The 14315-nt window shown below is 35.7% G+C and overlaps 1 protein-coding gene across 11 annotated transcripts in view; it reads left to right on the top strand.

Moving 5' to 3' along the window:
- Positions 1 to 12065, top strand: part of LOC6034957 (mucin-5AC) — a 66622-nt gene extending 54557 nt beyond the window's left edge. For 7 of the 11 annotated variants that reach the window (XM_038249923.1, XM_038249929.1, XM_038249928.1 and 4 more), the window contains 4 exons: positions 589 to 1170; positions 5785 to 6054; positions 6804 to 6914; positions 6980 to 12065. In XM_038249923.1, coding sequence (XP_038105851.1) covers positions 589 to 1170; positions 5785 to 6054; positions 6804 to 6914; positions 6980 to 7407 — 1391 coding nt within the window. In that variant the 3' untranslated portion in view covers positions 7408 to 12065. The remainder of the gene's footprint in view (positions 1 to 588; positions 1171 to 5784; positions 6055 to 6803; positions 6915 to 6979) is intronic. The other 4 variants (XM_038249926.1, XM_038249933.1, XM_038249927.1 and 1 more) reach the window with 3 other exon arrangements.
- Positions 12066 to 14315: the final 2250 nt, after the last annotated feature.

Raw genomic sequence — 14315 nt, 5'->3', positions numbered from 1 at the left:
CAAAAATATTTAAAACACTTACGCCCTTCTCAAATGTCATTATCGAGTGGAACTGGCTCCATATACACAAAAATGGCTTATATAAGCGTAGGATAACATGTCTACAAAGTTTCATTGAAATCGGAGAGGGTCGAGAAAAAAGTACCTGAAAAATTCCTGTTTTGGGCTGGAATTGCTCGTCCCCCACTGATGAAATCCAATCATTTTTTTAAGGAGTTGCTTGAAACCCTAAAAGGAATATGATAAGGCTGCTTTGAAAAAAAAAAATCCGATCATTCTAGTTTGAATTCAATGAAAAATCTGTAGAATCCAAAAATAAAACGGCATTTGAATCGACATAACCCAGTGAACTAACGCATTCTTTAAGACATTGATGAAGAATTCATGCCCAAAAATTCATTACTCTTCATAACCACTTCAAATACACCATATCGCATCACATGTTTTATTTCCTTCGGTTCCGCTCTTATTTTTTTTTTTCATTTCCGTTACTCACTTCAGTAGCTGAAAACCTTTCTAAGTGTGTTAGAAACATTTCATTAATTTTTTTCTATTCTTTTTTCCGGTAACTTACTATTTTTTTTCTAGCAACCCTATCCACCACCACCAATCATTCCCGCTCAAAGAGCAACACTCTGCCCCAAAGCAGTGGCGCTCCCAGAGTGCACTCCGCTCCCCCAAGTAGACCCCAACCGGCGACCAACAACAACAACAACAACATCAACAATAACAACAACATGAACAATAACAGCAACGTTCAGAATAATAATACCAATAACAATCATCTTCCCAATCAGACTCAGCAAACATCATCCACCACCGCCAAAACAAACCAAAAGCCCGACCAAGGCAATAATAACAATTCCATTCCCAACAATAATTACCACCCATCACCACCCACTTCCGCCCCCTCCACCACCACCACTACTACCACTTCGCAACATCCTTCACGCGCAAAGCTCACGCTCGGTTCCAAGATTGGCTCACATCCGCCTCCTCCGCCGAACCGGCCCCGAACGGCCTCGACCACGCGGGCAGCAGACCCTGGCCAGGCCAGTGCGGCGACGGGTCCGGGTTCGGCGTTGAAAAAGGCTGAACCACCCCGAAAACTGGCCGTCACTGGCCACGCCAGGCCCAAATTGGGAACCAAACCAAACCAAGCCGCCGGAAGTAAGTAGCGTGTTTTTCATCATCAACAACAACAACCGCAACAACTCAGCAAAAATTCACCTCCCCTTCCTGTTTTCACCATTCCCATTCCTTCCGTTTCACCACAAACAAACAAATTTTCGTAACCTTTCTCAACTCAACGCCATACATCCTAGTTCACCTCCAACGAATTAAACTAAAATCTTTGAAATTTGCACCCAAAATCCTGACCTACGTCTTTGTCAAATAATTTCCTCAAAATTCTCTTAAGATTTCTTTCGAGCGTGTGCATTTTCACTGATCTGTCACTGGGGTTTGACACAATGACGCCATTTGACAAGTAGCTGCTATCGTTTACCAACAAACTGTCACTTTTTCTAACCTAAAAATGCGACGGCGTAAACCCCCAAAGATCACGTGACAATACACCACTCCTCACCTGAAAAAAAAAACCAACGTGGACACAAATTGTACGAATCTATTCTTAGTGCGTGTTTGTGTGATTGAGTGACCCCCCATACCCCCACTTCTGCGTTGATGTTACCCCGATGCACGCCACTGACCAGCTTGAAGTAGTACCACCCTGTACTGTTGCCGATGCTGCTGGGGACAGTTCAGGCTCTGGGCGTGTCTGTTGGGTGTTTTTGGTGTTGTATTTGAGTGTTGGTTTTGTTTTGTTGTCTGGTTTTCCATATTTTTTTTTAAACTATTTTACTGTGTACATAGAAATGTGGAGTACTGAACGCGTTCCTGCAACCTAGCCTGTAGATGTTTCTATTGCTTGGTTTGTATAGCTTCTTTTTCATACATTCATCATTCTGTCATGATCGCTTTTTCAGTATTTGTCGTTTTTATGTTCATAGAACTGGTTAGGTCTTAGTGTAAATCAATCTGAATCATTACACAGGAATCAATCAACTCATATTTCAAACTCTTTCATAATAATAAATCATTTGTCACCATCAACATTAAAAATAACCCACAATGATATCAAAGTAAATTGTACTAAACCTATAAAATGAGGGATTACAATATCCTTGACAGTTTTACTCAAAGCTGTTGATTTTGCCGACAAATTATTTTATAAATTTCACACGAATAGGAATCTCGCAAAAAAAAAAAAAATGACGAATTTGCAAACAAGTTAAAAAGCTGTACAATTAAATAATTCCTCGAAAAGATTTTCAAAGGAGCGCTACAAATAATAGATGCGTCGGTACTTCTGGGTTTCTCTAAAATAAAACCAAATTTCATTAGTTTTAGTAGTGTAATTAAAAAACACAAGCGTTTTCAGAAATGAAATTTCGATAAATAGAGGAAAAAACAAATTTTAGGCACCAAGAGCGTTGAGCCTTCCTTTCCCAACACATCTGCAGTTTTCACTGTTCAAATTATTTTTAACGAGAAATCAACAAAGGGAAGTTGCTTTCTTACTTTTTACGCATTTTGGGATTGAAAGAAAACTGTTGAACAAAGCCAAACTGCTGCTACGCAAACAATATAATTATGACTAGGCGGGTTTATTTCACTAAAGTAGAATCCTTCAGGTCTTTCCTACAGCAGCAATGGTGATGTCAAGTTGTTGCAATTGTGCTGTCTTCCACGTTGATTTTAGGCTAAATTGAATTAAGGTTTCAATTTTGAGCATATTTTAAGGTAAAACGAAACACCAGCTTTTGGGAAACCTCTGTGTAACTTGAATCAATTTCTAAAATCGAACGATTGCTAGCTTTTAACCAATTTAGCATCTGCAAAAAAGCAGAGCTTAATAAATTACAACATTTTTGTGTCAATATGGCGCTGCCTCCCCGTTTCACCTTAATGTCTCTCTTTGTGACCTTCACAGATTCCCATAATTTGATTTCAATACTGAGATATTCTACTTAATCCGCTGGTTGGATTTTTTAATTATTGAACATTACCTCCTTTTTGAGTAATCTTACCTAAAACTATGTGTAAATATGTGAAAATCAGCAGAAACTGAAGCATTTTTTTTCTGACGCAAGATCTGTAAAATTTTCAAATGTAACAAAACATTTTTGTTTAAATATTTCTTATTTTGCTGTGGACACCATGGTGCAATATACAATATGAATTTTATTCCGAGGTCATTTTGTCATTCTAGGATTCATATCCATATTTTACATTTTTGATGACAACTCTGAATGGACAAAATTCATAGTTCAAAGCATCGTGTATAAAACTTTCATCATTAATTGAGACTTTTTAATAAATGTCTTGAAAACTTGTAAAATAATGTGTTTTATTTGCCATTTATTCAATTTTGCAAAATAAAACAAGAAACAACTTTGTAGAAGGTTGCAAATCGCTTTTCTGCTCTGAATTAGTTCATTTCATACTCACGTCACTACAAATATTTCAGGAGACATAAATTTATAGTTTTAACTCGATTATAAAATATGTTTTGTTTACATGCAACTGGTTAACTGCCCACCATTGAAAAAACGGCTAATATCCACTTTTGGCAAAAACGAGATATTAGCACCAGGTGGTAGAGGATGTTAAAACGCATCTTCTGGAACTTGAATTTTACTGAAATAGTGTTTAGACTCGGCTGCCGATGCGAAAAACCAAACGGCTAATATGCCACTCTTATGGGAAATTGCCTTGACGGAGATTTTGTGACAAACACTAAAACGCGTTTTTCTCGGAATACTTGATTTGGCATAATAGCCAAATTTTCAATTATGGGTAGTTTAATGCTTCGTAAACGAAATTTATTCATAAAAATGCAATAATAACCTAAGCAATCTAAGACCTAAAATTAAAACAATTTTATCAGAAAAAATAGAGCACACTGGTGATATTTGTACACAAAACGTCAGATAGTTATATTAATTTTTGCTGAAATTATATTTTTCTACGGTTACATGATTTTCATTTTCTAATAAATTCAACATATTCAAAAACTTAAATAAAACTTAACTTTATAAATGATTTGCTATTTTCACCAATCTACACAGTTGTTTCTTTTCTTTTTAATTGACACATAACATTATTAATTTTTACATTGCGTGCTGTAAAACAAGAAAAATATATGGTAGAAATTAGACTAGTGAATATTTCCTCTTTTTATGTCAATTTACTAAAAAATGACATTATTAATTTTTACATTGCGTGCTGTAAAACAAGAAAAATAGATGGTAGAAATAAGACTAGTGTATATTTCCTCTTTTTATGTCAATTTACTAAAAAATGACATTATTAATTTTTACATTGCGTGCTGTATAACAAGAAAAATAGATGGTAGAAATAAGACTAGTGAATATTTCCTCTTTTTATGTAAATTTACTAAAAAATGTGTAAAAATGTGAATTTCAACAGACTATTATTATTTGTTTTTACTGAGTAATTTTTGTTTATTCAAACATTAAAACGCATTTTTTGTCAAAACGTCAAAAAGTGACATACGACAAGATAGCACCATCACGTCGAAGTGTTGAAAAAGTTTTACCAGCGTCTGACAAATGACTGTCCAGTAGAAGACACATTATCACAGTAATGAATTGATGATAATATTACATCTGGGAATAGTGAATTGTATTGTGCCAAAAAAGTGTAATTGTACATCAGGAACCGCATTATTTAGCTAAAATTACCCAAAAAATAGGTAATATTCAACCACCCAAAATACAATCTTCGATCGAAAATTGGCAAAAAAGATGTAATGTTTTCGAATCATCATTTTTTTTTATAAAAAAAAAGTCACTCAAAGTATCAAAATCTATGATTTATTTTCTAATGAAACCCAGTATAAGTTTAAAATCTCAATACTCTGAGATACGATTTTTTAAAAATAAAAATTGGGTTTTTCGACGCGCCACGCGCAAAAATGGAAAAATGACGAAAACGGCAAAAAATCGACTTTTTTCACTAAAACTGCGATAACATGAAAATTTCAGCGATGACCTGTACATGTTAGAGTACCAAAATTTTCGTAATTGAAATACGCAACTTTTGGCTCTTTGGTCTCGAGACGTTCAAAACAGCATTTTAAGTTTTCATACGACCTTTTCGTGTGTTAGGCTAGATTTTTGAAATTTCTTGCTGTTTTTCTCAAATAGCCAAACTAATCACCTTTCTTTTGCGTCTAACACAGCTAAAATCGGATAAAGTGGCGCGATGTGGTTTTTTGAAAAAGTGATTTTGGCGAAAATCGACGAAAATTGCCATTTTTCTGACCACGGCTAACACGGCTTAGGTCACCCTAATGGCCAAACAAAAAAAATACGGGTCTAATTATTTCGGCCAAGAACCCCCAGACAAATGTTTAATGCTGTTTTCGTGGGGAGTTGCTGTATATATAAATAGTTCTTATCTCTTCAAGTTTGATGTAAATAAGTTCATAAATAAGAGCTTGCTATTACAGACAAAACACACACATATTGTTCAGTTTTCTTGAATATTTTGGTAACACAACTTGATTTTCTCTAATTGGGTTTGCTCTCGTTTTCTTCCATTTACTCATAATCAATTCTTTTTTCTATTATAATCTTCGCTGTGTCCACGTGTAGGCAAAACTGATCCCAACGAATCACACGCCCCAGGCCAAAAGCGCAATCAATAAGTAATCAATTTCTCTTCCTCTCCTTCCCCACCAACCACCAAACGCAGCCGAAGAGGACGCCGAAAAGGACAACTGCATTTCGGTGTCCAGCGCCAGTCCGCTGCCGGCGCCGGAAATCAACGAACAGATCATCAAGTCACCGCCAGAACCGACCCGCGTCAAATCGCCGGAACAGATCATCATGCGCTCGCCCGACCCGGTCAACTGGACCGTCCCGCTGGACACCGGCAAGACCTTCACCGTGACACAGAACGTGAGAGAAGGTGAGTGTCCGCCAGGTGAGGACGGGTCGCAGATTCTTCCGGTGGCCGCGGCGGGTAAATTTCTTTTTTTTTTATTACAAGGTTTTAGTTTTGACTGTCAACGCGTGTGAGAGTGGCATGCGATATATAATCTGTCATGTGTGATAACCTGGGTTGCATGGTTTGAGAAAATGTGTCTGAATAACTGAATATAAACAACACTTAAGTGTATTTTTTTTATCAACATCCCACCACACACAGACATTTTCTCAGAATTTGATTCTGAGTAGATATATATACTTTAAGGTTATTCTAGGATGTCAAACTTAGAATTTCATTTTTCGAGTGTTTTTTATAGCCATTCCTCAGTGAGATGCGGAAGGCAAAAATAGCTTGAGAAACAATATGAAAAGTTTCATACGAGAGAATCACTTAAGTGAACAGAACATGAGTCAGCGATGTCAGGTCTTCTAATGTTTCTTACTGATTCTTTTTAAAAGTGATCAGCTAGTTTAGAATTGGTAGATTTGAGTTTAATCAAGGTATTTGAGTTTAAAGTAGCAATTTATATAAAAAAAAAATATAATTTTTGACTATTTTATTTTGCAAGGATTTGATGTATCAAAATTACATGAAATTATTCGGTCAGTAAGCTCAAATCTATTCTTGCATAGTAAACATTACCTGTAGAGTAACTGATAAGTATTGAAGTATTGTTTTTCATTTGAAGATATATTAAGTAGGGACCTCAATTGAATTGCATGGTGTTACCATATTCCTCAGGCCGTGACAATGCTTAACCAACTCTTCTTTAATTTCTGCAGGTGATCCTATGATGCGACCTCATAGCGAAATCAAAGCTTCAACCCCGGTGGAACCTCCACCAGCACCTCAATCAGCACCGCCAGAGCTTGCCGAACAATCGAAAATGCCTAGTAAGACTGTTCTTCACTGTGAAATATTTAAAATAATTATTAAAACTCACTCCCTTCAATTCCAGGCAGCAAACTCGAACCGGACTCCATCAAAGAATCTGAAGACGAAGAGGACGAAGACTTGCTAAAGTCAAAATCCTCGGTCACCTCGTCGGCCAATCCGGTATCGGTGACCATTCCGGCAGTGGGGCCAGCTTCGACTACTACAGCATCAGCTGCACCTTCAGCAGCAGCAACAGCAGAAACTACAACGACCAAGGCTCCAGCCACAGCCGAACCAGCACAAAGCACTCCGGCTCCGGAAGTTCCCCGCTTCGATAAACCGGTTCCTGGATCGACCCTGCGCTGCCTGGACGACCCGACGTTCGATACGGCGGACATCAACTCGCCGGTAACGAACCGGAACGTTGCCTCGGACGTGCTGGACAAGGCCCGGGACCGGTTCGATCGCTTCTGGGGCAACCCGGACGGTTCCAAGCCGGACGAGCCTTAATTCGGAGATACATGGTCTGCTATGAGCTTGTTTTAAAATCTAAAGTCGTCGTGGTTTTTGTAGGGTAGTATTCTCAAGCATTCCTCTCCTTGGCCACTTGCTGTAGAGCACAGCCAAAGTTCTGAACAAAAATCGCGCGGATAGATCAATGGTTTTCAACACACTCTGCTTGCAAAGCCTGGAGTCCGTTCCCCCTTTCCCTATAATCTGAAAGATCCATTTGGCACATTGAAAGGTTTGACGTCTTTTCTCTAGAAACAACAAAATTTCAGCGAAACGAAGAAGTAAACCACTTGGACTAGATAAGCTACACTCAATACATTTATCATAAACCATCGTGACAGGGTAGACTTAGGATGTTAAACTTATACCTTTGAGCATTAAGTTTTTTTTTTCCTGATGAAGAAAACAAGAAACAAAACTAAAAATCCTTGAAAAGGATACCGTCAAGATTTCTCTTACACTGCACAAGCATGCACACCACACTAAGACAGGTAACGAACAACAGCAACAACTACAAAACTCACACTCTGTATTGCATCCATACACCGACCTGCGTTCATCTTGTTATCTAATGTTTAGAAACACACGGGTGGAGCAACAGCAGCAGCATCAGGCAATGAGGCGTTGTCTAGTGAAATTTTTAAAATCCATCGTTAGCAAACCATTCCTGTACGATCTCGAAAATATAGAAAATTAAAAAATGAAATAATAAGATCATAACGAATGCTGAACAGTACAGAAGAGCGAAAATATACGGGAAATGAGCAAAGTTTTGAACAGATGGCACGCACATCAAATGTCTTACTTGCTTGGAAGTCTTGAATGCAACTTGTAAGCCACATTGAGTGCAGAATATCTTTACAATTTGAATACATATTGAAATGAATTTATCCAGTCCTGTCCAACATTAGAACTCAAATAAAGCAAAAAAAAAAAAAAATTAAAATTGTGACATTTTTTTCTATTAGACTGATTCTGAACCCTTCCAAGAAGGCTCAAGTAACTTTAAATAGATTTTGTCATTAAAAAGTTTGCAAAGAGTTAACTTGGACCCACTTCTTAATTGCTGGAGGGGGGTTCTGTTTTAAGTGGAAGTGTATCCATTTCGGAGGAGAAAATTAGGCGTAAATAAGGACTTCGATGGAAGTAGGTCTTCGCGTGTGTGTGTCATCCCGAAGAACTCAATAAAGCAAATTAACGTGACCTATTTTGCAGCAAACCCCTTTTCCGACGCCACTTAGAGCGTCTAACAATTGGAGGAAAAGTGACACGGTCTTGTGTGAATTAGTATATTGAAAGTTTTTTTTAATTGTTCTTGTGTAATGTTTACTTTTACTGTTTTCGTTAATTAAACAACTATGTTAATTTCTTCTCTCTGATCAAAATTCTATATAATTTAAAATAGATGGTGAAGCCACAGAGATCAGATATACACCATTGAACACACAGCATTCAAAAACGTGTGTAAAATTCAAACCAAAATGTGTGCATATTTTGTCCGACTAGATAGCGCCAATTCCTAAATCATGACGGCCTACAGTAGCAGAACATTGGACCATCCAATCACTGCACTACACATTCCGTATGAACGACACCAGACCAATGTCTGACTATCCTTCATCAAAGGGTTGCAATTTACGCGTGAAAGAAGGTAAACAAAACGAAATCTGAGATAACATGTGTAAAGGGACTACTTAAAGCCGCTGAAAAATATTTTTTGAATTAATTTTCTGTTCTGTTTTCGTTAAAGTTTATGCATCATTGCATTTGTCAACATGAATTATACTGTAGTGAATTTTATATTTTAACGAGGTAAACATTTATTTTCTTTCGAAAATTTTGAGCCATTATATATTGTTAAGTCAAATATTCTTGTAACTTCTCTGATGCAAGTTTGTATGTACATCTGTTCAGTGTGGTGAAGCCATCTGCAATAATGATAATTGTTAACCCTTTTTTCAGATTTGCAGATATTTAAGAATGTTTTCAAATTAACACAAGACTGTTGTTACGAAAAATTTCAAGTACACATCACTGAAATGAGAACACATTACAGATAGATATTTGTAACTCAAACTACAACATCATCCGTCTACATTATACATCGCTTTTTGCCGAAAACTTTTTTGCATTTCCATTTTTTGCTTTGCAGCATGGGGCTCGTCACACTTTTATACATTATTGAAACAATACACAAACGCAGGACATTCACAGCAAAAATAGAATACAAAAACTTGACGATTTGGCCCAAATTAAATCACCTTTTGGGTCGTCCTTGGCACAGGTTTAGATAGGTCAGGATTCCAACCAATTACAGCTTAGATTTCTACAACAATTCTTGCAGAAAAGTAACGAATGCAAAAGAAATAACATCCACCAAAACGCGAACCGTACATTAAATCACAGGAAAAAAGGTCTAGAGTAAACTGAAAATGGCCCGTCCATTTTTCGAGTGTCATTTTTTGGGGCAACCACATACATCACAAAAACTTAGTTCCAAGTCTTACAGCAAAACGCCACATTTACAAAAAAAAAGAGCAAGATAAAATACATATAATACAAATCAGTAAACCGCTTTTCGTCCTCGTTTATAAGCGTGAGTTAGAAAAAAAAGCAAAACGTTTTCGAAAGCAGTTTTCCCCCCAGGTAAAACACGTGAAAAACGTGTATATTTTCCGGCAAACGTTTAGGATTTTAGTGCATATTGTAGCGAAAAATATGTCTAGCAACACGCTTTTTGTGTGCGACGATTTGTCCTTTTCGGTCCACCAAAATGTAGAGAGAAATTTGGTGAACAAAACAGATAAACCGCGCCAGTTTAGCTTATGCAGAATATTTTTTCAAAATTGATTTTATAAACAGCTTTAAGCATATTTAATTGTCAAAAATTAAAAAAAAATATCATCTTGACCTAACAAGCGTAAATTTGACATGTTACTTAAGGGTCGAGATGTTATAGTTTTTCGCTTTCATTTGTTTTTGTTATTTCTATTTAATAAAATATATATTAATTTTAAATTACTACTTGAACTCATAAAACATTACACCGTCATCCATAAAAGTTAAGGACAAATCGTTAGTTAGAGAGGCTAAATCTTGAGAATATTTAAGATCAGAAAAAAAACGCTGAAATATATCTGTAACCGGAAATGGTGGAATGATCAGCAATAGTGCTAAAATCACTGCTATAAAGTCACAATGGGCTAACTCTCATTGCACTTTCGCATCCTCACAGCGAATTAGCTGACAGAATAAATCATTCCACAACTTGGGTCAATAAAAGAAACACATACCTACAATTGTGCAAGAGAACAGGATATTTTAAATACTCTCTAGAAAAAGGGACAAAAACGACTATTTGAGGGATTATATTCAATGTGAGCAATCCTATTCAATGGTTACAGAAGTAAACAAAAAAAAACATTATTTAAAGGAAAAAAACACACACACACAGCATTTACATGTTACTTAACGAAAATTAAAACCAAGTAAGAAAAAAAAAACAAATTTAACCTGTTGTTCGTCACTAGTATTAATATTATATTGCAAAACCAGTCAAGAAATGAAACTTGAGAGAAAAAGAAACACATAACTTGCTTACAAAAACACGCAAATAAATGAACCTAGTTTTCGCTTTGTGATATTGGAGAGACAACTGTTTTGTTAAACTCGCGCATTACGTAGCAGAAATGATGCAAAATATTACAATTTTTAGGTAAGAAGAGGGGCGAGACTGTGAGATTGCGAATTGAGTGGAAATCGAAAAGGGGCTAAAACAAAAAAAAACTACACACCTTGTTTACAACACTTGACACAGTTCAAAATGAGTCAAGGGCAGATCTGTTGGTTCAACTCTACTGAAAAAATAACTATTGATTAGTTTTGTTACTGAAAGTATCTTTACAAGTCTCGCAGGATAAATAATTTAGTAAAACACTGTATTCATAATCAAAACCAGTGCTTGAAAGACCTATAAAAAATGTTGCAGAGAACACGAGAAAATTATGCTTATCCAATGATTTTGTTTCAAATATATTTCCAACTTTTATCAAGAGCCAATTTTATTTCATCCCATGCAAACATAATTTGATCAAACCTAAACTTTTGTAAAAACAATGTTTTGAAACCATTCAGTAAAATTGTAGTTGTGAGACGAATGAGCAAGCAACCAAAGGATAAGAGATCTAGTTTGTGATCGCAAAAAAAATACATTTTTATGAGATTTTATAGACTTTTATTACTAGTTGTACGAGATTTGATTCTAATAGAAAGTTAAAACAAATTGATGAACCTGAACCCCACTAAAGTGAATTGGCATTCATTTACTTTTCGAGTTTTTGATTTTCCTTACGAGTAGGTACAATGATTTTAAAAGTGAACAATAAATTTGCAACTGCTCGGAAGCGCTAAAAGTAAGCAACGTATTACAAACTGTATCGAAGTGAAGGATTAAGTGGAACGATAACGAGTGAACTTTCGAAGAGTGGTGGAAGCATGATACGAACATGAAGACGAGAGGAAAAACTCACATTTATTCTGGTAATCATTTTCAGTTACTTCAATAATTTATATACTAAACTAAACTACTTACTACAGAAGTAAATCATCGCGAGAAAACCAAAAATCGCTGAAATAAAATAGATTGGAAAATCGAGTAAAACGTGTTTTTATTCTTGAAACTATCTGAAACTCGTTGTTTGTGTGGTCTTTTGAACTAGGATTTCTTAGATTTCAACCTTGATCGTTAAATTTTTAAAGACTGTCATCGAAAAATTGCCAGGGTATGCCATCAATATATTTTTTTCATTCTTACCCTATTTTCCATGCATCGAATCTCCACTAATTCAGCTTCAGCTAAAACATGCTAAATCACCAGAGAAAATAACAGAAAGATGGTCGAAAGGTACGTTGACGGTTGAGTTGGTCGCGTTTATTCAGTAACAAATTTTAAGAACTAAATGATTATATCTAAATTACTTTTTCAAAACAACCAATGCGCCATGGGTTTCTATGTACTTAGTACCTTTTGAAAAAGTAAGAGAGATATAATTAAAAATTCTACGCTATATTTGCAGCATTGCGTTTAACATCTCATTCTATGATTAAACATTATTTGGCTAAATCTTTCCACAGCTGGCTGTGAGTAAAAAACTAGAAAGTTGTGCGAAATTGACCCAAACTCATTGTAGGAAACAGAGAAAAAATTAAAAAAAAAAACGTTCGGATTGAGTTTCAAACATTTTTCTTAAAAGTACTGCAAAAAACCTCCATGAGATCTTTTTTCAAAAAATATTGTTTACACCCAACCAGCGGTCGCATGATTGTGATACATGGCGGCATGAAAGTATATCAGAATCTGCATGAAAACTGTCCTCATGCATTTTTTGCGATATAGGGGTATGACTAAGGCTACCAACTGTACGGATTTTTTCCTTACCATACGGATTTTCGAACCTCTTCGCGGATTTTTAACAGTCCGGAATTTTTGTAGGGAATTTTACGCATAATACTAGAATTGTTCTTTTAGAAATTCCTTAATAAATATATTTATCCCTTTCCAAAGGCTTTCTAAAACTTGTGAAAACATTTGAACATTTGAATTAACAAATCTATAGTTTTTTAAAGGTCTTATAAACTGTTGTGTTTCACATGTTATAGGACCTTTTCAATAAAAAAACTCTGGAAAGTGACCGTGAAAACACTAAGAATGATTATTCGTAAAAGCAAACTTGACATTTCGTAAACTTTTAAACGTTTAACAAAAAAAATTGAAGAACATAATGATTTGATTCAAATCACGGTTTATTTTATGAATACTTTTAAACGTGCAAGTCATAGGCACTCTGATATCATTTTGTGAAATTTGTTAGCTATAAAAACGACACAATGTTATATGTTTATGTCTCAAATTTATTAAATTTAATTCATCTAAATCATTCATTGACAGTTTTTGTTATACCATGGTGTCAAGTCGGCAAAGTGTAAGGATTTTTGCTCAGCAAGAGTTGGTAGCCTTAGGTATGACATTTTTGCCCGTTACCGACAAATATCGACATTACTGACAGCTTTTTAGTTGTATTTCATAAAAAAAACGAGAATTGAACCACCAACGTCTTGGTTATTGATCCGACACAATACCACCGCGCCATGAACGAATAGTGAAGTGATAAAGACAGAGCACCAACATATTCTTCTTTCTGGAGTGTTGCTCGGGGATGCACCAGCTTTATGTGTGTTGGTGAGAACTGCAGATCGCTGAAATGTTTTCACGCGGGCAAAAATGATCTACGGGCTTGCTCCAAAAAATTTTTTAAAATGTGACATTTTCTGCAGCAAATCCACTGTTGCTGATTTTGAGATATATTTTTCCTTTGGGTGCATATATCTGGAGTTGCAGAGCGTTTCTGTTAAAAAAAAACAAGCCTAATCCGTCAAACTTCGTCTTGACTATTTTTTTTTGTTCGTGACGTATAGCTTGATTGCTTATTTTGCCTCCTAGGATCTAAAGTTGATTTTACGTATTTTATATATCTGGAGTTTTTTTTTAAAAAAAAGGACCAATAAACCAAATTTCCAGTTTTTGCTTTTTGGGTGTTTTTTAATACCCCTGTCTTGCCCCTGTCTCAGGCGGTTTTGAAAACACTCAAAAAGCAAAAACTGAAAATTTGGTTTATTGGACCTTTAAAAAAAAACTCCTGATATATAAAATACGTAAAATCAACTTTAGATCCTAGGAGGCAAAATAAGCAATCAAGCTATACGTCACGAACAAAAAAAAAATAGTCAAGACGAAATTTGACGGATTAGGCTTGTTTTTTGAACAGAAACGTTCTGGCAATATGTGAAATTGATGTAACTGATAGAAAAATCAATAGTTTGGATGAAAAAGAACCACTTTGCTTAAG

Source organism: Culex quinquefasciatus, chromosome 1 (assembly GCF_015732765.1).
Source record: "Culex quinquefasciatus strain JHB chromosome 1, VPISU_Cqui_1.0_pri_paternal, whole genome shotgun sequence".
Lineage (NCBI taxonomy): Eukaryota > Metazoa > Arthropoda > Insecta > Diptera > Culicidae > Culex > Culex quinquefasciatus.
The sequence above is the reverse complement of the archived record's forward strand: the minus strand, read 5'-3'. Positions and strand labels throughout refer to the sequence as shown.